Source organism: Marmota monax, unplaced genomic scaffold, assembly GCF_021218885.2.
Source record: "Marmota monax isolate L192 unplaced genomic scaffold, Marmota_monax_Labrador192_F-V1.1 WCK01_AAM20220418_F8-fsc00201, whole genome shotgun sequence".
Taxonomy (NCBI): domain Eukaryota; kingdom Metazoa; phylum Chordata; class Mammalia; order Rodentia; family Sciuridae; genus Marmota; species Marmota monax.
In genome coordinates this window covers 117053-140663 of record NW_026695150.1, presented here as the reverse complement: position 1 = coordinate 140663, position 23611 = coordinate 117053, and the positions used below count along the sequence as shown (strand labels likewise).

General features: G+C 36.3%; 1 protein-coding gene across 2 annotated transcripts in view; it reads right to left on the bottom strand.

The window, feature by feature from the left end:
* Positions 1-23611, bottom strand: part of Cdh20 (cadherin 20) — a 57917-nt gene that overhangs the window by 2299 nt on the left and 32007 nt on the right. The window contains exons 6-10 of one of the 2 annotated variants that reach the window (XM_046428191.2): positions 20140-20393; positions 11253-11389; positions 9046-9167; positions 7659-7776; positions 2473-2724 (exon numbers count right to left, since the gene is read on the bottom strand). In XM_046428191.2, coding sequence (XP_046284147.1) covers positions 2473-2724; positions 7659-7776; positions 9046-9167; positions 11253-11389; positions 20140-20393 — 883 coding nt within the window. The remainder of the gene's footprint in view (positions 1-2472; positions 2725-7658; positions 7777-9045; positions 9168-11252; positions 11390-20139; positions 20394-23611) is intronic. The other variant, XM_058573855.1, reaches the window with a different exon arrangement.

The window sequence follows — 23611 nt, the reverse complement described above, 5'->3', positions numbered from 1 at the left end:
TTAAAAGAAAAAAAATAAGAGAAATAAAAGTCTTTGAGTATCTTCTGGAGGAAATTCTGATGGTGATGGTGATGGAGAATTAGGTAGTGTATGGAACTGGTCCATCTTAATTTATTATTATTATTATTGCCATCTGTCTTATTTTTTTAGGTAATCTGATTTAATAATAAGTATCATATTACACCCTGAAAATCATATTTTGGGAAAAATGGTCCTTAGCTGAAAGGCTCCCCTGATTCCCTGACAGAAGAGAATCAGTTTTAGGTCTGTTTATTCTTGTTAGGCAAGCATGTTACCACTGAGCTGCATCCCTGACCCTTAATTTTTTTTCTTTTAAATTTTGAGACAAGGTTTCACTATGTTGCACAGGCAGACCTCATACTTGTGATCCTTCTGCCTAACCCTCCAGATTTAGCTGGGATTACAGAGGTGTGCCACCATTCCTAGTGGGATACTTACTCTTTATTTACAACAGGCATAGTGAATAGACTTATGAAATTTTCTAAGAACTGGATACATATTTCAGACATTAAAAAATCCCTGCAAAATCAAAACTGTCAAAATTAATGTGTTTGTTTAATTGTCCACAAAATGTAGTATTTTGTTAACAAATCAACTGCAATTCAAATTTTACATGGTTTTATGAATTATATTTAATGTGAGATGTGTACTCTAGAAATAAGAATGCATAAAACCATGTGGATTTTGTGATACCTTTGCTTAACTTAGCTCCTAAAAACTGTTTACTTATTCTGTACAGTTCAAAAGACAAGAAATAATGGGTTTGAGAGGGACGAAATAAATTATCCCTTGCACACCACTTCTAACTTGAGAGCTTCTCTGAGCTACTCTCTTTAAATCAGTCTTTCTGTAATGATGGTTTTTTTTTTTTGTCTGGTCAGAGTAAACTTAGAGAACGTTTTCCAAAGATAGAAGTAAGGGCATCTACTCTTGAAATTTCTCCTAGGCGCAGGTTTTTTCAACAGCTTCTTGCAGGTGGTCCTGTTCTGTACTCAAGGACTCCCGATGCCACCTTATGGACACACAAGGAATTTCAGGCAGGTTTTACTTGCCAGTATACATGGACCAGAAAATAAGTCTCTCTGATTCAGGGATCCAAGGACTTAGGAAGGTTATTCATTTATTCTACTTCTTCCTTCATGTAAGACTGAACTATGTCAACAAAATTAAGCCACATGTTGTATTTTAAAATGTCTTGAGAGGGCTGCTTTACGGGCCTGCCTAGAAAATCAGTCAAATAGACATTTTTTTATAGTGGGGAATTTTCTTCTTTGCTCTGACTCAGTCTCTTGGTGTGTAGGTAAACAAGAGATAGAGGGTGTGTGTAAATATATGCAAGTCTCTTTTAATTGAAATCCCTAGAGCTTTATTTTCTTCCCTCATAGAAAGCTGGGATTTCTTTTATATTAAATAATATTTTTGTATATTAAGTTTGCTTTTCCCCAGGTAAGATGTATTTGCTTTGGCATAATACAATAAGAAGAGGTGGAATATATGTACGGTTATTTTCTTGGCTTCAATAGATGATTTAGGTATTTGTCTTTGAATGTGGAATTCAAAAACAATGACACAGATGGCATTATGTATAAGGGAATTGAGAGGCAGTCTTGCAGTATGACTTGAGAGAAAAAAGTAAGTAACCCCTACCACAATAGTGCTATCCCTCTAGCCTGTCATCTCCTCTTTTTATGTCATCTTCAGAGGCAAACTGGCCCTGTTTAGTCACTGATTTTTATATGATGGCCACATTGCCTAGCAGGGACAATAATGTCACAAGGAGCTTATTCCCCAGAAATCCACGTGGTTTATTTGATCACTTCCTTCAAACCTCTGTTCAAAGTTCTCTTTTTCTGTGAGGGCTTCACTGACCACTCTACTTGAGATGGTATCTAGGCATTATCCCATCTTCCCAGATATACAACTTGTTCCTCTTCTCTGTAATACTTAGCCATCTCCAGAATCTGAAAAAGAGCACTCAGAAGGGCAGTGCTGCTGAGGAGGTACCCAATGTATGTCCTCCTGCATTTCAGTTTGAGCTCTGCCGCTGACACTGGCTTAGGGCCAGTTACTTACCTCTATGTGATTTAGCTACTACTAATCTGAAATGATGGAGTTATAAATGATTATTGTATCTTCTTTTAAATTTTTATTTTTGGCTCTATGGTATAAAAATGAACTTGATTTGAAATAAACTCTGAAGACTGAGACATGTCTGTCTTAATTCTAGCACCTAGCATGGTGTTCCAACCTATTGTATATGCTTGATGAATATATATACACTTCAGGAACTGTCTCAATTTTGTACTTTTCCACAAACTTTACTTAACCACCTTTTCAGTAAGCATGGAGTAGAAGAGCAGTTCTGAGTAGCTGTGTTGGGAGTAACTGACTAGTCTGAGCAAGCGTTTGCAGGACCCACCATGATGGAAAAGAAAGGAACCACCTACTCACCTAAGAGGACAAAGATGCAGGCTAGGATGGCAATGAGGGCACCCCGGCTCAAACTGACTGGGAGCATGTAGGCCTCAGGGCTGCAGGACATGACGTGGCCTTCATCATCACAGCTGCATACCTGGATGGTAAGTGTACCTGTGCTGCTCAGCACTGGCTGCCCACTGTCTGCTATCAGGATGGGAAGGTAAAAGACGCTTTGTTCCTGCTGCCGGAAGCCAGACCTTCTGGTTAGAATCCGGGCAGTGTTATCTGAAGAAGTAAGGAGTTCCAGGGTTGAATAAGAAAAAGGAAAAATTAGAGAAGAAACTGGAAGAACCAACAGGTGAATTAATTTATGGAATAGAGGAAAGCAAGTGGGCAGGGATGGGGATAGGAAAGAAAGAGGCTAGTTTATGTTCCCTGGAACTGTTCATTTGTAGCTACTGTAGGATGGCCTGGGTCAGTATTTGGATTTAGAAACCCAAGATTTTTGCTTGCCTTTAAGCAAAACCCTGAGGCCTAGGAGAGAAACACTTTTCTGAGAACCTGTCTCACCCTTTGTGACATGAAGTGCCTAGGGCGAACTGTCAACCTTCAGATCTAGCAAAAATGTCCCTAGGAAAGCTTGATAGAAGTGAACAATCACTGGCAACTTGTCCCTGTTTGTTCCTACTTAGCAGATCTCCAGGCCCCAGTGCTACTTTATGCCTCCAGGAAAATGCTGAGGAGCCCATGTGGCTGCAGTGGATTGCTTGTTTTTACCACTGTGGCTGGAATTCATGTCTTTTGCTATTTTCTTTTATGCCTCTGAATTGCAGTCACTGACTTCCTGAAGAACCTGCTCATTTAGTAGAAGGTTATTTGAAATCCTCTAAACATCTGACACTATTATTTTCTCCTGGCATAGCAGTCTAAGTTTAAACAGTTAACATGAACTGGTAAAATTTGTTCTTGATCAGTAATATTAGTTATTTTCCCTTCATGTTTTTTAAATAATTTGTTGATAATAATAGTTACATCTTTATGGAGGTACAATGTGATATTTCAGTGGTTTATATATTATATATGATCAACTCAGGATATTTAGGTTATCCATCTGTCATTTCAAACATTTATTTCTTCTTTTTGATGAGAACATTCAAAATCCTCTCTCCTGGCTATTTTGAATTATACATATGGTTGTATAATCACCCTCTGTATAATAGAACACCAGAATTTATCCCTACTGAAATTATTCCTCCTCTAGCCGAATTAGAGATGTTTCTGCAAAGCTGATGAGTACATGGGTTTATTTATATTTACATTTGCCTAATGTTAAGTTTTGAGATTTTTGATTGTTTTATATTCTTAGATTTCCTGGAGTGTCTTTGAATTCTAAAGCAGATATATTTTTGCAAAGCTCAGATCTTTTTAGCAGAGGAACAGTTTGAGAGATGTGGTAAGACATACAAACAGTGCCTCTCTCAAATCTAGTACCATCAACATGGAAGATTTCCTGGATGTGTTTCACATTTCCCATGGTGGGGCTTAGAATTTCACAAAAGCTTCTGAGAGCCTAACCAAAGTAAAGCATTATTAGTGATCGTTAATACTTCTCCTTCCCTTCTTGGACTCAATGAAGGATTATACTTTTTTAACCTCTTAGGACATATCTAAGTGATTTTCTTAGTATAATTGATGAAATATGAGTAAAATTGATTTGTGTTACTACTTAAAGGCAGAAGCTTGAAGGAACTGATGTGTGGTTCTCTTGCCTTGCTGTGATAACTGAAAGAATGTTGTGGGATGGAATCCAAGAACTTTGGGATACTGAGCTTCATATGGTGAACAGTTGTCTTGGATAACTCAGATGTACAGTGGGAGCAAGAAATAAACTTTGGTTGTGAAAAGCCACTGAGATTTTGGTTTGTCTGTTCCTGAAGCATAACTTAGCCTGTTCTGAATTATACACAATTCCTTAATTGCTTTTTCTTCCTCCTCCTTCTGTTTTTTTTTTTTTTTTTTTTTTTAAAATGGTACACATGCTGGTGCTAGTTACATTCACTTTCTGTATAGTATCTCATTTAATCTTATCAAAAATTTGGTGAGATAGTGATAATTATATCCCTTTACAGTGAGAGAATTAAGGCTTATACAATTTTATAATTTGTTCAGTCACTAACCTATTTAGTAGCAGACTGGGATTTGAACTCTGGACAGACTGACTTTAAAACATTTACTCTTCTGGGGCTGGGGATATAGCTGGGGGTAGAGTGCTTGCCTTGCATGCACCAGGCCCTGGGTTCAATCACACACACACACACACACACACACACACACACAATTTACTCTATTGGGTTATACAGTTACTTATTTAGTTTAGTAACATTGCCTGTCAAAAAATAACTTAGATAGTCATGATCTCTTCCTGCTTTGATACAGGCTGTCTTCTTTTTATTTTTTTCTCAGTGAATAAAGATAGTAATTAGTTACCAATATGAGGCTTATAATCATATGTTCACTTAACATACAACCCATTTACCTGCTTTTCTGTTTTTAGACTTAATAGGTAAGTACGATTAATTGTGCTTTGTAGTTTTATTTTTTTTTCCAGAAAACAGGTTTTCCTTGATTGTTATTATTTTTATTTTTTGGTTTAATCCTAACTATGTCATAAGACTAAATTATAAAAAAAGACTGACTAGAAAGCCGGCTGTGGTGGCCCTCGCCTATAATCCTAGCGGCTCAAGAGGCTGAGACAGGACCATTGCAAGTTCAAAGCCAACCTCAGTAACTATGAGGTGCTAAAGCAACTCAGTCAGATCCTGTCCCTAATAAAATGAAAAAATGGGCTGGGGATGTGGCTCAGTGGTTGAATGCCCCTGAGTTCAATCCCAGTACCCCATCCCCTGCAAAAATAAAGACTGACTAGAACAGCATTTCAGAAAAGTAGTATATTATGTCTGCTAACCATGTTTCTTGATCTAAGAGTTATTTAAGAAGAAAAAAAATCAGAGCTTCATATTGCTAAGTTCAGTCCTGGAAGGAGTCTGGCATAAAGTAGCCATTTGAAATTGGAATTTTTTTTTTGTTGAATGTGATAATTGGGGCTTTTATAACCTGTTTGGAAAGAGTATTGTTTCTACAAATATAAATGTGTGTAGTGGGAAGATGGGCCACAACCTAGGATCTGACTTCTAGTCTCAGTCTTAATGCTTGCTCACTCTCTGATCTTAGGTCATTTGCTTACTTTCCCCAGCTATCATATGGAATGATGAGAATCAGAGGGATTAGTAATTTCCTTAAAGCCTTATAGATTCATTGTAAATATCAAAGTAAAGTATGGGAAAATTCTTTTGAAACTGTAAAGTGCTTTGTACCCATAATCCTTCTCATAATGTTTCAAGATTAGAGTATAAAAAAGGCATTTTTTGTGATAATGTCCTGTTGTGTTCATAAAAGGACATGATGATTCAGGCATGGGAGTTGGGCACTTGACATTAGGTCAACCATATCAGATGTTGGTCAATTTTTTAATAAGCCTCAATAAATGATACTGGTGGGATAAACTGTCATGTGGAGATTAGAAGTACATGCTTTCTGTTGAAGATGTACTGACTTCTATTTTGGCAAGCCTTCCAAGAGATGAGTCATATCTGTTTATTGTCGTTTTGTTCCACTGGACTATCTTTGTAAGAAATTGGTTTCATGAATTGGTGCCCTAAGTCATCTTTAATAAATTTGTAGCATTTTGCTGCTATAAATTTCTGTATTGAGTTTGGCAAGTATGAGAGTGACACTTAGCGGGAAATTTGAAAAAACAGCATAAAGTGTTATCTTTCTCACTCTAGGGTTTCTTTTGTAAAATGAACCCTGAGGAGACTGAAACTGCTTTTGTAGAAGGTATTTCCCTATGAAGTAGATAAATGAATAGTTCAAAAGTTTAACCAAATAAAAATCTCAGGATATTTTAATTGTGATTTTTCTGTTGTTAGGATTCATATTATCCTTCCTCCCAGAATTATCATACTGATTTTATGATAATGTGTGGTTTGAAGAATAGTTTCCAGTTAGAACAAAATAAATTTGAGATTCTCAGGTTTTATAGAAGAATATCATATGGGGTTGAATTAATACTTTAAATCTCAAATAATTGATGGTTGAGACGAAGACAAAGCTGCCTAATCATGACTTTTTACTACCCCTTGTTTATGTTGTTACAAAGTCATAATATTTTTGAATTGGAATGAAAATACGGTTACTGCAGCCTAAGGAAATCATGACCTCCTCAAGGTCAGATCACTGTTTGGTAGTGAGTTAACAACATAAGGAGTTGATTTGACAGATTTAATATATTTTTGCAATTGCACTGATCTTTCTTTGGAACAAATCATCTCACTAGAGAACAAAAGTCCCCTTTTTTCCCCATCTTTACTCAAAAAAGTGTGTCTTTAATCTCCTTTGCTTTTCTGAATGCTTGTTGGAGAAGGGCCTAGAAGTACAATTCTAGCAGAGATTGCACTTTCTGCACTAGGACCCTCACCTGGGTATGTATTTCTAAATTATAAATTATAAATTTAGACTTTATAAATTATAAAGTTGTTTCGGTGGTCAAACTGCTTGTTTTCCTCTGTTTGCCCTTTTCTACCTTATTTAGCTGTTGCCTCCCCTTTGTTCTGAGAGATCTTCACTGTTTCCCCCCTTTGATCATTGGTTAGAACTGTTCCCTCAGGATTTTCCTCTTTCTCTAGATCACTGTTTATTATTTTCTCAGGTTATTCCCATGTTTCAGTACATGTAAACATGGCTACTATCTATAGGAATAAAGGAAAGATTTTGTCTTTGTGTCTTGAACAGGGTTTGGCACAGAACAAGCATCTTTAAACATTTGCCAACTGAGTGATGAATGGAAGTTTTAGAGTCAGCAGAGGGCACTCTCTGTTTTTTGTTGTGAAGCTGAACTTAAAAAAAAAAAAAAAAAGAAGACTGTGAAGTAGCATTAATATCCTCCTTCCTGTTAAGGAGCAGGCAAACTTTGACACTGTTTGCATGGTACACTAACTGAAAGTATCCAGCCTAAGCTATCAGATGGGATGATGGGAATCAGAGGGATTAGTAACTTACAAATTCATTATAAATATCAAAGCACAGTATGGGGAAATACTTTTGAAATTGTAAAGTGCTTTGTACACTTAATCCTTTTAGCCATTTATACCCCTTATTACCTTGGTTGTCCCTTACGGTGAAGTTGGGATTGTTAGCAGCCTCTGGAGTCAAGCTGTAGTAGAAATGCTGACCATTGTGTGGGTCATCTTGGTCCACAGCACTTACTGTCTGGATCAGCTGAAGGAGGGATATGAAATCAGGTGAGTTGGAGTCAAAGGAAAAAGCTTCAGGGTCCAGTGAAATCTCAAGCCTTGAAATTCAGTGATAGGTTGTTTTACCTAATGAGAAAGATATCATGATGCTCACCTGAGAAGTTTCCATGCCATCACATAATTCCAAAGTTAATTTTGGTTTAATGTTGGGCCTGAGTATGTTAATAGGCATAGGTAAACATTACCTAAATACCTTAGACCTCAGTATAGCTTACAGTCCTACACCATGGTCAGTCATTTTTAGACAGTATAAATATAAGACTTTGAGTAAAAGAACTGTTTAGTGCCACAAGTTCCTGCTTATCCCCCTAATTTTCCTCTTTGTATCCTATCTTCTTAACATCGCAGGGTGAAAATTCAGGGTTAAATTGTTATCTTTTAGAAACTCTATTTAAGAGTGGTCACTACTACCTAGGAGGGAATTAAGCAGAAACATCATCACTGGTTATGTTAAAGTAAGAGAAAGCAGATGTGAATGTTGGGGTTACCTGACAGTCATATTTTGTTGGTAGGAGGTAGAGCTAGAAAAGATATCCCCAGAGTGGGAACAGACTAGAGTCAGAAGCTAGGGTTGGTGGTGGGGAGAACAAGAGGTGGGATGGCTTCCTGTTGAGCTCTTTGGCCAGGTTTTGTCTGTTCCACAATGTTCTTCAAAGGAATAAGTTTCCATGAAGGCTCTGGAGACCATGATGAAAAAGCCACTGAAGAAAGCAGTGTAAAACAGAATTGCAACGATAGCAGGTGGGGTATGGGCAGTACAGAAAAGGTGGGCAGTATGAGATATAGACATTATTGATGGCTGAGACTAAGATAAGATATAGATAACTAAGATAAGATATAGAACACAAACTTTCCCTATTGCATATTTTAAAGGATTGCGCTATTAGGAAAAGAGCAAGACTCTTACTTCTCTTGATCTGGATGGTGTCTCCCTTCTAGATTGAGAGCAGGTGTTTTATAGTTAGAATGATAATAGTTTTGTTTCAAGATGGGTAGACAACTTACACAGGCTGTCTGTGAATCAAGCCTCTGTCAAAGCCCTGTTTAGATCATAAAAGGTAGTATAGTCTCCAGATAGTTGTCTTAATATGTAAACTGTTGAAAGCTGCTGTACAGAATTTGGGGACGGTTTTTTAAACTGTACTGGTGGAGTGGAAATGTCTTTGATGGCAAATTTGGTTATTTGAAGCAATGTTTCTATACATTGGGGTGCCTGGCTTATAGGCCATCTTACCTGCCCAGCTTTGGCATTCTCACAGACAAAAGCTTCATAGAATCTGGGGAACTCTGGAGCATTGTCATTCACATCTAAGACTTTGATTGTGACAGAAACACTTCCCACCTGGGAGGGATTGTCTAAAGAGAATGCAAGAAAAACTGAAGGTGAGAATTCTATAATGCAGAAAAGTAGCTCTTTGCTGAAAGTAGGTATTTATTGGGTCAGTTTTGTTTGCAAAGAAATGGATAAAATACATGGAAATGGGAATATAAGCATAGGATGTGTGTGTTGCCTGTCAAGAGTGTGTGGCCAGACATAAGAAGCTTGGACAGAAGGAAGTGTCTGCTGAAAGTATATTTAACATCAGGAGTATGAAGGGAAGGGCGAGACTTGAGGGAAGTAAGTGTCACAAAACAGACCTTAAAAAGAGGTTTTGAGTTTTCTGCTTGGTTCATAATTTGTGTTCTGGAATTCAAGATAGGTAAATTCTGTATTCTGGGCTTTAAAACAGCCCATTTCTCATTGGATGCATGCTGTGTGACACTGCTTGGCTTTATGCCTGTGGACTAATCAGTTCTTTGAATTATATTTTTAAAAGGTTTCTAGTTATTTAGTGGAATACAGATAACACAGTATATTTATTTCTGCTTAGGGACTAATGGGATATTTCCAGATTAAACCCACACCAAGTCCATGTCTTTGGCTGGGGCAGAAGCCATAGGCACTCATGGGGAAATGTGTCTTTTAAGTCTGTGTCTTTTGCTTGGCATTGCCACACAAAGACAATTTCACAGCCCCAGTGGTGCTGCTCCTATCTTTTTCTGATTTGTTCAGCACCTAAGGAGACAAAACGAAATTACAAGACAGAAATTTTTCTTAGTAAATAATTTTACTAAATCCCAGAATGCATTGTTCTTCTGGTTCATTTTCTTACTTTCTTGAGAATATTGATGCTGGAAAATATCAACATAATTGGAATTTATGTTTTAATTATAATAGTGGTTCTTATTTGTAGAAGGAATAATAAAAATATCAGAAAAAGCATAAGAGGATGAATATAATCCATAATCCTACCACCTGAGATATCCTTTGTGTATATAATTTAATGTGTGTGTCCAAAAAGATAGGGCTACACACATACACAAAGATATATATACTCAGAATGAAGTTAAGTGAAGTGAAAATATTGAATTCAGAATAATTTTAGGAGAAGACTGTCCTGTTATTGAATATACTTTGAAATCATGATAGTTAATGTCTACGTGATACTCTCATTTGACAGTAGGTTGTACTGTAATTTATTTGGCCAATCTCCATTTGTTAGGTAATTCCCACTTTCTCCATATTTAAAAATAACTCTGCAGTGAACATTTTGTTATATCAGTGTTTGCTGATATTTATAATTTTAAAAAGATGATTACTAACAGTAGAATTCCTGAGAAAAAGAGTATGAATATTTTGAAGAATCTTAATGCATACTGTCAAATTGGCCTTTTGAATAGCTGTGCCTAGTTCTATAGCTAATAAGTTAGGAACTATATTTCCTTGAACCTTTATCATCAGTATATATTATGAAAAAAGTTGAATGTAGTATATAACCTCATTTGTGTTCAGGTCTTTTTTTTTTTTTTTTTTTTTTTTTTAGTGGTGTTGGGAATTGAACTCAGGGCCTTGTGTGTGCTAAGTAAGAACTCTCACCGAGCTACATTCCCAGCACCCCTTTTAAGTTTATAACCTATATCTTAATATAGCTTTTATTAATTTGCCATTCCAATTATAAGTTTATTATGTTAATCTGCCTTTTTTATGAGATGCCTGATTCTTGCAGGCATGGAAATGAGTAGGTGTCTATTTAACAAGAATGATATATTATTGATACTTGTTTTCGTTGAGTAATAATATTATTTATATTATGTACATTTGCAAACTTATTAAAGATTGAAAGCCTTTTAGATTTCTCTGTAACCATTCCTTTTACTCATAGCTACTTGGGATAAGAATGCTATCTTACTGCTTTTGCATGTTTTGTTTGCTTTTTTCTTTAGAACAAAGCTAAATATACAATAGATACTCAAGGTATTTGAGCTGAATACATTCATTTATTTGCATAAAATGTGATTTCAGTTTCTTTTTAAGATTGAATTTTGTTACAAGTTCTAGAAACTTGCACTTTGTGCACACATTTTATCACTACATGGAGACCAGTTTATTATGATACTTACTCATTTCCATGGCAAGGACAGTAATATTATGCCAAGAAAATTCTTCCCGATCTAGCGGTCTTGCAGTCATTAGGGCACCTGTTGTAATGTCAACATAGAAAAATCTTCCAGGATCACTGCTTCTGTCAATGGAGTATCTGCAAAAACATGGATCATGCAGATTATTTGCATTTTGACAAAAATACAATAGCATGATAGAACTGAGTATATAACTATGTGAAACATGGCTCAGTCAGATCTGAGTTATGAATACTTGAAAGACATCATTTTATTATATTCAAAAATCAACAAATACCAAAACCCAAAACAAAACAAACAAAAAAATAAAGAACTGCTTTAGTTTTCTGATTAAAAAATGAAATTGCCGGAGGAGGTGAGGCACGCCTGTAATCCTAGCAGCTTGGGAAGCTGAGACAGGAGAATTAGGAGTTCAAAGCCAGCCTTAGCAATGGCAAGGTTCTAAGCAACTCAGTGAGACCCTGTCTCTAATAAAATTTAAAATAGGGCTGGGGATGTGGCTCTGTGGTTGAGTACCCCTGAGTTCAATCCCTGGTACCCCCCCCCCCCAAATAAATAAATAAATAAACACAGTGCCAAGAATTTAGGGCAGTTTTAAACTACTTAAAGATCAATTTATTCTACTTAAAACCTGATACTTCTCCAAGAATTATACTAAAAACCCCTACATATATTTGTTCAAAATCCAAGTGAATTCTCAAATGCTAATCTGAAACTGGAAAAAAGGAAAAGGTATAGATTAGTGGTTCTAGTTCTTGTAATTAGTATCACTTGTTGGGGAGGAAAGCTTTGTACCAGGTTCTTTGTAAACATGCCAAGACTCACCTTCTGATAGATACAGTAATGGTATTTACCAGCTGAAGATTCTTTCTTTTTTTTTTTTTAAAGAGAGAGTGAGAGAGAGGTAGAGATAGAGAGAGAATTTTAATATTTATTTTTTAGTATTTGGCGGACACAACATCTTTGTTTGTATGTGGTGCTGAGGATCAAACCCGGGCCGCACGCATGCCAGGCGAGCGTGCTACCGCTTGAGCCACATCCCCAGCCCCCTGAAGATTCTTATAGAACACTTTTAGCAGGATGCACCAGGTCTGTCTATGTTATTTATTATAAATAAACCTGAAGTTAACACATTTATAGGATATACCTTGCTGGAAGATGTCATGTAAGCTGTGTAGTTTAGTAGGGTATAATAACTGATGTTCTATAATAAAATTGACTTTTTCTGTTCAGAAAATTAACCTCATCCATTGTTTCAATCTCTCCTGTTCAATCTGGACCAATTTGCATCTTTATGTGGGAAAAAGCAGCAATATACAGGCAGTTGTGCCTGACATTTTCAGACCTTTCCAAGGGAAGTGCTATTGTCTGTATCCTTCAAGTCATTAGTAAACTTGGTACTGGGTAAGCTCTAAAATTCCTGTTGAATCTGATTTGGCAGTCTAATTATTTTGTGTTGTCTCACCTGTATTAGCCCACTTGGTCCTCATGTTGGGAGATTTGTCAAGTATAGAGCGAGGCTCAGGCATCAGTATGTTTAAAATCCTCCATAGGGGATTTTGATGAACAATAATGATTGAGAACCATTATTGAGAACCTTATGTAGTCCTCAGTCTTTACCAAGGACTAGTAATTTTTATTTTATTTTAATGTATTTATCACCTCACATACTTATTATTTCTTTTTGGTAAGAACATTTATTCAACTCTTCCAGCAATTTTGAAATATATAACATCTTATTGTTAACCAGTCACTACGCTTATACAAATGATTACCAGAACTTTTTCCTCCTAACTGAAACTTTGGACCCTTTCACCAACATCTTTCTTTTCTCTCTCCTCCACCCCAAACCCCACCCCACCACTGCCCTCCAGGCACCACCATTTTATTCTGAATTTTAAAGATTCTTCATAAAAGTAAGATCATGTAATATTTGTCTTCCTGTTCCTGATTTATTTCACTTAGCATATGTCCTCAAGATTCATTTATGTTGTTTCAGTTGACAATTCCTTCTTTTTTAAGGCTGAATAATATTCCATTCTTTATATATTCCACATTTCAAAAGTTTTTCTGTTGATGGACACTTACATTGTTTTCCATATCTTGGCTATTGTGAATGATATTGCAGTGAATGGAAATGCAGACCTTTTAATATACTGATTTTGATTCCCTTTGGTTTTATATTCAGAAGTGGAATTGCTAGATCTTATGGTAGTTCTATTTCTAGTATATCAAATAATTTTTATACTCTTTTCCAAAAATGGCATTCTAATTTACATTGCATTAACAGAGTAGGGCTCCCTTTTCTCTACATCTTTGCCAGCAATTATCTTTCATATTTTTGAAAATAACCATTCTAACAGGTGTGAGATGACAGCCCATTGTGGCTTTAAGTTGTATTTTCCTAATGATTAGTAATGTTGAGCATATTTTGTATATTTGTAGGATATCTATATGTCTTTTTTTGGTTATTTGTCCTGATATCAAAATATATTAAAAAGCTAATTAAAATAGCGTGATAGTGGTATAAAACCAGACACATTACAGTGGAATAGACTAGAGAATCCATAAATAAACCCGTATCTCTGTGGTCAATCAATTGATTTTTTGATAGAGATACCAAGAATACATATGTGGAAAGTATAGCCTCCTCAGTAAATGGTACTGAGAAAACTATCTTATCTGACTTCTTACACAAGGATCAACTCAAATGAATTATCGACTTAAATATATAATACCTGAAACTGTAAAACCACTAGAAGAAAACTGTATAGCATTGGTCTGGGTAATGTTTTTTTTCCCCCCCCCTGGTACTGGAATTTAAAGCAGTGGGAGTCTACCCCAGCCCCTTTTATTTTATTTTGAAAAAGAGTCTTGCTAAATTGCCCAAGCTGGGATCTTCTTCCTCTCCTCCCTTAGCCTCCTGAGTTGCTGGGATTATAGGCATGTGCTACTGTGCCCTATTGGGCAATGGTTTTTTGAATATGACTCTAAAATCACAGAGGCAATAAGATCAAAAATAGACAAATGAGATTATATCAAACTAAAAAGTTTTTTTGTTTATACCTTTATTTTACTTATTTATTTTTATGTGGTGCTGAGGATTGAACATATGCTAGGCAAGTGCTCTACCACTGAGCTATAATCCCAGCCCCTAAAGAGATTCTGCACAGCAAAGGAAACAATCTACAGATGTAAGAGAAAACTCATAAAGACTGGGAGAGGGACTCTATTCTAAAAAGGTGAGTAATTATAATAACTGTAATTTATTGAATACCATGCACTTTACCATGTTCTTAATACATAGCTTCTTTTAAAAGTTTGGCAGTGTCTCTGGGACATTATTTTACCAATCATCAGATAAGGAAACTGAGGCTTAGAGAAATTAAGGCACTTTCATACATTACACAGGTAATTTGCAGAACTAAGATTTGAAACCATATATATAGAGTTATAACTATTGTGCTCTTATAACATGTTTAAATAGTGTCCAGGGGATACATTGTGTTCAAAATTCTCATCAGTGACATGGGAGGAATAGATGAATTCTAGATAGGAAAGAGGGATGGGAGGGGAAGGGAAGGGGCAGGGGATTAGCAAGGATGGTGGAATGTGATGGACATCATAATACAAAGTACATGTATGAAGACTTGAATTGGGTGTCAACATACTTTATATACAAACAGAGATACAAAAATTGTGGTATATATGTGAACTAAGAATTGTAATGCAAAAAAAAAAAAGCGTTACCTTAGATTAGTTAGAGGGAAGTGAAAGGAGGGGAAGGCAGGGGAAATGGGGATAAGAAAGGTAGTAGAATGAAACTTATTACTTTATGTATATATGTGACTGTATGACCAATATGATTCTACAATATGTATACTCAGAAAAATGAGAAATTATACTCCATCTATGTATGATATATCAAAGTATATAAGTGCATTCTACTGTCATGTATAACTAATTAAAACAAATAAAAAATTAAAAATAAAGTTGCTCAGTGACTGTAGTCTGTATCTTAAATTTGAGATAGAGCAAAATTATAGTTTTGTTGGGAATAAGTATCTTTAGTGCATTGTTTTTAAACTGCAAGTTAGTAGATTATAAAGTCAGTATTGTGGATTATGAGTTACATTGAAGCAAAATGAATTAGAATGTGTGTGTGTGTGTGTGTGTGTGTTGTGCGCGAGCTTGTGTGTATACATGTGCCAGTCTATCATATGCTGTAAATGTAATCTGATGTAAAACTTTTGTTTCATATATATATAGGTATACAGTCTGTGAATATATATGTATACTCACCCACACCCATATATATATATATATGGGTTGGTAAAATGGCAAAGTATTTTGTTTCAAACATGCACATATCTTTTGCAGAGATTCAGCAAGGCCATTCAGAGAATTAGCAATTAAAGAGATAACCAATGAGAAAGGTCTGAAGAAGTTGGAATTGTTTCAGTTTTGATTCCATAAGAGTTAGGACATTTAATAATATAAATTAATGTCTCATTCTATCTGTGATCCTATTTAACGAACATTTACTGTACGCCATGCACTGCTCAGCACATACTACGTATGTTATCTACATTTAACTTTAAAGGAACACTACGAGGTAGGTTACTATTATGTTGTTTTACAGGTGAAAAAATAAACCCTGAGGTTTGAAGAGGTTAAGTCATTTGTCCAAGGTCACATTGCTGGGAACTGAACCTAAGTGGTCTGGCTTCAGATTCCTTGAACTAACCAACAGACCATGCTGCACTACTGACACACACATTATATGAGCTTGTCTAAGGAAACAGAAATCGACCTCTCCCAGATAAGCCCTGAAGCTAATAGCTGACTTTTTAATAATTAAAAAAATGCCTATACAGTTCATTTAAATTAACTGGAACATTATTTTTTATAACTTATTTTATTTATTTATTCTTTTATGTGGTGCTGAGGATCAAACCCAGTGCCTCATGTAAGGCAAGTGCTCTACTGCTGAGCCACAATCCCAGCCCACATTATTTTTTTTCTAGGCATAATTTGTGATTTAGTTTTAAAGTTTACTAGCTATTTTAAAAACTGAATTTTCTTAGGGGAAAAGAAAACCACACTAGTCAGCTCCTCACACATGAGAAAAGCCCGCCCAGTATTTGGTTCATGGAACCATATGGCAGCTCGCCAAACTGTAGGCATAATGCCAAGGGGAGAGCAGCCTATGAGGAATCAACTTTCTATACTCAAAGCTACAACAGCATAGCAAATGTCACAGATAGTATGGGAGATGGAATTATGGAAATAACAAAGGGCCAGGACCACTGACAGCATTGCCTGGTTGATATAGCAGGACACTGCCTCAAGAAGCCTCCCTCATCAAGAGGAATCCCTCTCCCATTTCTACTTTCCCAGATGAGGTTTGCATTGAGGGCATAATGGCCTCATTTCTCTGAATGGGGCACTGGGCCAATTTCCAGGAGGTAGGAGAACAAATTAAAGGTGTAAAATACAGATGGAAAATGAAGAAATTGGGACACACTTGTAGATTTTGTAGGTGGTTTTCTTTCTCTAATATTCCTGTGTACTATGAGCAGAATAGGTATAGCACACATACAAAACTGCCTTAAGCAAATAGTAATTGGTGTTTGTTTGACTCCCTATTTCTCTGAATTTGGGGTAATGATCATGCTTGGTAAATCCACACACTCCAGATAGCCAAGAGAATAGGCCATTTGTACATTAGCAGAAGCCTATTTCAGTTGCCAAATGGTCAGTAGCCTGATTTCCAGAAATTTCTTGAACATTTATTAAAAATTCAGGGAATCTAAGTGTTCTATTTGTAATATATATATGGCTACATCTGGAGATGCTATTCTAGGGATTATCAGTAATTGACAATCAGATTACATACTTGAACATACTATCAACTTTCTAGAATGAAGATGGTAAAAGTCCTAATAATCTTTTAAAAATGTTAAATGGCCTTTAATGTATTACATTTTAACTTCAGATAAAACATTTATTATTTTCATGATTTAATACGTATTTTATTTTTATGAATATGAATCTTATTTATTCTTCATAACCAAAATTCAGAAGATGAATTAACCATGCAGCATATTCTTTCATTTTGTCTACCTCATTTTGCTTCATGCTAGTAATGGATCTAGAACCTCTGATGTTTCTCTTTTATTCCTGGATATATCCTGAGCTAATGAGTTAGTCTTAAATACTGGATGTACACTCTAGGGTTGTATGTGTGCTGCCTGGCTGTTCAGTCTCTTTGCTTATTTGTTGTTCAGTAGGTCCCTATAGGGATCCTATTAGAAGTCATAGTACTTTACCATATAGGGGTCAAGAGTCACAATCTGGGAAGACGTGGAAGTATCCACAGTATATTCTGACTATTTTAGAATAGGATCTGATATTTTTAAGCTTGTGCTTATAATATTTCAGTTTCCCCCAAAATGTTTTATTCTGTAAAGTTCTCCCTACAGTATCTCCTTTGATATGAATAAATCAATATGTTGTAGATTAATAGATATACAGTTTATAAGTTATAATCATAAAGAATTTTCTTAACCCAATCAGTAAATAGGCCAAGGACCTGAACAGACACTTCTTAGAAGATGATATACAATCAACCAACAAATATATGAAAAAATGTTCATTATTGCTAGCAATCAGAGAAATGCAAATCAAAACTGCTCTAAGATTTTATTTCACTCCAGTCAGAATGGCAGCTGTTATGAATACAAACAATAATGAGTGTTGGCGAGGATGTGGGAAAAAAGGTACACTTACAACACTGTTGGTGGGACTGCAAATTGGTGCAGCCAATATGGAAAGCAGTATGGAGATTTCTTGGAAAATTGGGAATGGAACCACCATTAGACCCAGCTATCCCTTTCCTCGGTCTATACCCAAAGGACTTAAAAACAGCATACTACAGGGACACAGCCACATCAATGTTTATAGCAGCACAGTTCACAATAGCTAAACTGTGGAACCAACCTAGATGCCCTTAAATAGATGAATGGATAAAAAAAATGTGGCATATATACACAATGGAATATTACCCAGCAATAAAAGAGAATAAAATCATGGCATTTGCAGGTAAATGGATGGAGTTAGATAATGCTAAGTGAAGTTAGCCAATCCCCAAAAAACAAATGCTGAATGTTTTCTCTGATATAAGGAGGCTGATTCATAGTCCAGTAGGGAGGGGGAGCATGGGAGGAATAGACGAACTCTATATAGGGCAGAGGGGTGGGAAGGGAAGGGAGGGAACATGGGGTTAGAAATGATGATGGAATGTGATGGACATTATTATCCAAAGTACATGTATGAAGACATGAATTGGTGTAAGTATACTTTGTATACAACCAGAGATATGAATAATTGTGCTCTATATGTGTAATAAGAATTGTAGTGCATTCTGCTGTCATATATAAATAAAAAATTAATTAGATTGAAAAAAAATAATTGTATAATTATAAAAAAGAATTTTCTTGGCTTCTGAAAATATAAATTTACAAGATAATCTCTTTCATTTGTGTTGTGGTTGTTTTGAGGGCAATATAGGTTTACTTGTCTTTCTGTTTTACATTTACAAAGCTTAAATTTGGAATATTACTTTTTAAAGTTTTAACTCAGAAAGATGAGTTGTCCTCAAGAAAACAGAAAAATTCAAACAAAATCATTTTAGCCATTTTAAGGCCTGAACTTGTAAAATGTTTACTACTTGGTTCAGGGAAGCAGATTTCCTCCTAGTGTAGTTATTCTCTAGAGAAAATCATTCTTGTTAAATTGAAAAAGCACATTTTCATTAAATACACAACAGAACCAGGTAAAGGAAGTAGCCACTTGACAGAATAGGCATTTGATAAATTGGAGTGTGTTTAAAATGCGTTATTTGAACTGAGGCCTCAGATTCATTTTACTGTGTGGGTTTTTACAATTAATGTGACAGATGGCCTTAAATAGCCTTGGAATTCTAATCTTTTGTGTTGGGCTTCAGAAGCTTGGCAGTTGCTCTGGAAGGTTGAGTTGTCAACCTGTCCACCAGCTGTTTGCTCTTTGGTTCCAGAGTTGATGAAAAATGGCCATGGTTATAAGAGCAGTTCTCACCTCCTGAGGGGGAAGCATCTTTTAATTTCAGAACATACCTTAGACAGATATGTGAGATTGCCCTGTCTGGCAGTCTGCATTGCTTTAAAAGTATTGGCATCAGGAGTAGTTTCTATGTTGTTTCTACAGTATGTGGAAATACATATAGTTTACTTTTCCCATTTTTTAAAAGTGAAAAATCAAAGGTTTATTCAAATTGAAAGAATGTGCAATGATCACCTTTATATCACCACTAAGAGTCAAGGGTTTAATGTTTTAACATCTGTGTGTCTGTTTTATCTTAATTATAGTTCTCCACTGGGGTTGATTTTGCACCATTGTCCTGGACATTTGTTAGTATAGGGTGGACACTTTAGGTTGTTATGACTTGGTGGTGGTGGGGTGCTACTGGCATTTAATGGGTTAAGGCTGGAGATACTGCTATACATCATTCAGTGCACAGGACAACCTCCCATAGCAACACAGAATTATGTAACCTCAAATGTAAGTGGGACTATGATTGAGAACTAAGGTTGTATGCGTGTATATGTGTTTGTTTGAACCAAATGAAAGTGAGTTTCAGATATAATGATACTTCATTTCCAATTAACATGACAGGTCCATGTTATATAAATAGGAAAAAAACCTCAGAATTTCCAGAGATGGGATAGGAAAGGAAGAAGCAAGGGGAAAATGGGCTAGAAAATCACATTATGGAAAGGGAACATTAATGTTGCAGGATATAAGGAAAAGGTGGAATCTTTGGAAAAACCTGATTGAGTTGTTGGTCACATCTGGGTCCTTGGCAGAGATGATCTGTATGGTTGTTCCAATTGCTACATCTTCAGGCACCTCCACAAAATAAAAGCCAGGTTCAAACACAGGGGGCTCATCCACATCCTCTACACTGATGTGCACTGTTGTTGTGTCTTGAAAGGGGCCCAGGTTTAGAAAACGCATCTCCAGATGAGGATTGGCTCCCTCCACCTTCAAGGTATAGCTTTTCTTGCTTTCAAAACTCAGGGGCTAAAAAGTAATGACAGGAAAATTGGTTAGCCATTATCACATGTGTCCAAGGTCAAAAAGATGTTCAATATTGATGACTGTTACTGAGATCCCCAGATTCATTAAAGTGGTAGGAAAGAGGCAAAGGTAAAAACAAGGTAATTTTTCTTGTTCTGTAGTTTTTAGTTTTAACATCAGATTCAACCTTGGGTAAGAAAGGTAAATAAAATGCTGGAACTTCAGCGTCAGTTAAGGAAGTCAGTGGGATGATAAAGTTATTTACTCATCTATAACTTGTCTATTCTTCTATTGGCATGGTCTTTAGAGAGAGTCCTGGGAACCTCCTTAACCCTGGCCTTGTTAACCTAGGACTGTCCCAGTTTTAACATGGAAAATTTTGTTCCTGGGAACCCATTCTGTTCCAGACAAATCAGGAGAGTTGGTCACCTTATCTATAGATGTGCTTACTCATTTGAAAAGATGTGACAATTAAGAGCAATGGAGGCTTAGGCTTTTGCTTGCTTCCTTAAAAAAAATTCTTTCGAGTTCAAAGGCAATAGTAATTCTTTCTAAGAAACTATCTCAAGTACCGCACAAGGGTTCTTAGGGCACTGTGTCAGATTTATCTTTGTGTACTTAGTTCTTCATAGATGATCCCTTCTAAAAATTCATTTTGAAAGTCCTGCAACATCTCATTTTACAGACCAGAAGGTGCAGAACCTTATACTAAGCTGACGTGGTTATATAGTATCAGACCTGAAATGTTGGCCCAGGTGTATGGATTCATCATCCAGAGTTCATCCAAAAGACTTTAATTTTGTCTAGTAAAATTCCATCGCATAAAATATAATTATTTGGTTGTTTTTTTGATTTATTGATAACGTCAGAATGTTTTATTTCAAAATAAATTCAGTACTTCAGGGCAGAAAGTAAACTTAAATGCTATTTCTGAAGAATAATCCATTTTTTAAAGCTGACAAAAATGTTTAAATGTTTAAAGCAACAGTATTACAAAACATCAATAATAAAAACATCATTGAAAATAAGTCATAAAATAATCACAGTGGATAGCAAAGCAGTTACTAAAGCTTAAAAGTCACATGACAGTATGCAAATGTTTTATTTTAGATATTCACTTATGCTCTTTTCATAAAATATGCTGAATGTCACCATACTTCTTGTTAGAAAGAGGCACATACCCATTTGAAGCAATTGCTTTGCTTTTGAAAAATAAATATCTGTAGGAGTTGCTTTAACTAAATATGTTATTTTCAAGTTCTAGCAAAAAGTTTTTCTGTTCTGTTGCTCTTTTTTAAAAAAAATTCATTTTTTAGTTGTAGTTGGACACAATACCTTTATTTTATTTAATTTTACATGGTGCTGAGTATCGAATCCAGGGCCTCACATGCTAGGTGATTGCTCTACCACTGAGCCACAACCCTAACCCTATTCTGTTGCTCTTGCAACCACTTGTTCAGCATTTACTTAGGGCCAGACATTGTGTTCCGTATCTCATGGATATTCAACCATTTCCATTTAAACCAAGCATCTCATTTGTGCCAGCCCGCCTTCTTAGTTGTTAGACAAAAGGCAAAATTTTGTAAATAAAAATATGCCACTCATATTGTGATCTATTCAAAGGACTAGCTTTACCTATGTATTTATACTTACTCCCTAATTGTACACATTTTTCTTTCCTGGTCAGTTATTTTCTCTTAAAACTTGCCTTATGTATAGATAGCCCAAAGTGGGCGTTTATTTATGTTAGGTTTCAACTAGGCAAATTTGTTTTCTCCTTAATTGTAAGTCATTTTTCTAATTTGGTGTGAATTTTGTATCTTTAAGTTAAGGTGTAATTTACATACATTAAAATTCATCTTTTTTTTTTTTTAGTGGAAAGTTTTGCAGGTTTTGACAAACTCAGTATTATGTCCACCACAATAATGAAGATACAGAACTTCATTTCCATGGCTCCCAGAATTCCCACTTTATGTTCTTGTATGGTCAGCCTCTTCCTGGATATCTAGTCCCTGCCAGTCACTGATCCATGTCCTGTCCCTATTGTAAGAATGTTAGACTACTTTTTCAAGATGGCAGAATAGAGAAGGTTGCTTTCCTGGTTGTGCTGTGGCATGAAACCAAGAAAGCACATAGGCAGCTTCTCAGCAAGGTGGGTGAAAAAAAAAAGGGTGGGGGGCGAGACTTCACTGAAATCTAATACTGGAAATTCAAAGCAGATCGGGGACTCAGGAGGTTGTACATAATAAGGAAGACATTTCCAGCACTACCTCCATTGCTGCCACTGGAGGCACCAGCCATAGCAGTGTCTCTTTGAGCAAAGTGGAGGGATAAGGGAATTAAAGGAACCTGTATTTTTAGGAGGCCTGAGGTGTGTCTTGGGTATGGAGAGTTCAGAGATCAAAGACACTGCCCGACTGAACTGAAAGGCATGCTGCACGATATCCTAGTGCAGGAAAGAAGCCACATCATTCTTGGCTGCCTGTGGAGGAAAGAGGAAGGAGTCATTTTGCAGCTGTGGTGAAGTGGCTGGTGGCTAGCGGGGAACTGATTCCTGGTAAACCTGAGTTTTGCCCAAAATACAGGCCTGGCAAACCCACACTGCATAATGTAGAGTGTGCTTAACTGACCAGGAGAAAATCAAATGTGGAGAGGGGTTTACACAGGGGAATACTGGTCATGGTAACCCACCCACCTTTCCCCCCTTCCCCTCCAATCTAGCTGCTTGCAGGACTGACTGGGAGAGATGCACCTGACTGGTAATTGGAAAGATGCAGGGGTGGGAAAGATTGAGTTTGGAGACTGAATCTAAGAGACAATGAAATGAAGGGACTAAGAATTGGCTCCTCCACTGCATGAGTGGAACCCAGGGGAGATCCCAGGGGTCTCGTCTTCCAGTGTGGACCAGCAGTTGCTGGGTCCTGGAGGTGTGCTGATTTAAAATCTCCAGACCAATTGCCATTCAGTGAAAACCTGGAGACCACCTGTGTCTACACCCCACTTCCATGAGGTCTGCCTACAGGATTTCCTCTCATTTCAGCAACCCCACATTAAGGGTGGAGCAGGCATCACATTCCAGGCCACCCCATCTAGCTCTGTTGAGAAGGGAAGCTGAAAATCTTTTTGAACTCCAACAGAAAAATTCTTTAACTTTTCATCAAGTTTTAAATTTTTTTTTCCTCTTTTTTCTTTGTGATCTGGATGGTTCAAAAACACTTATA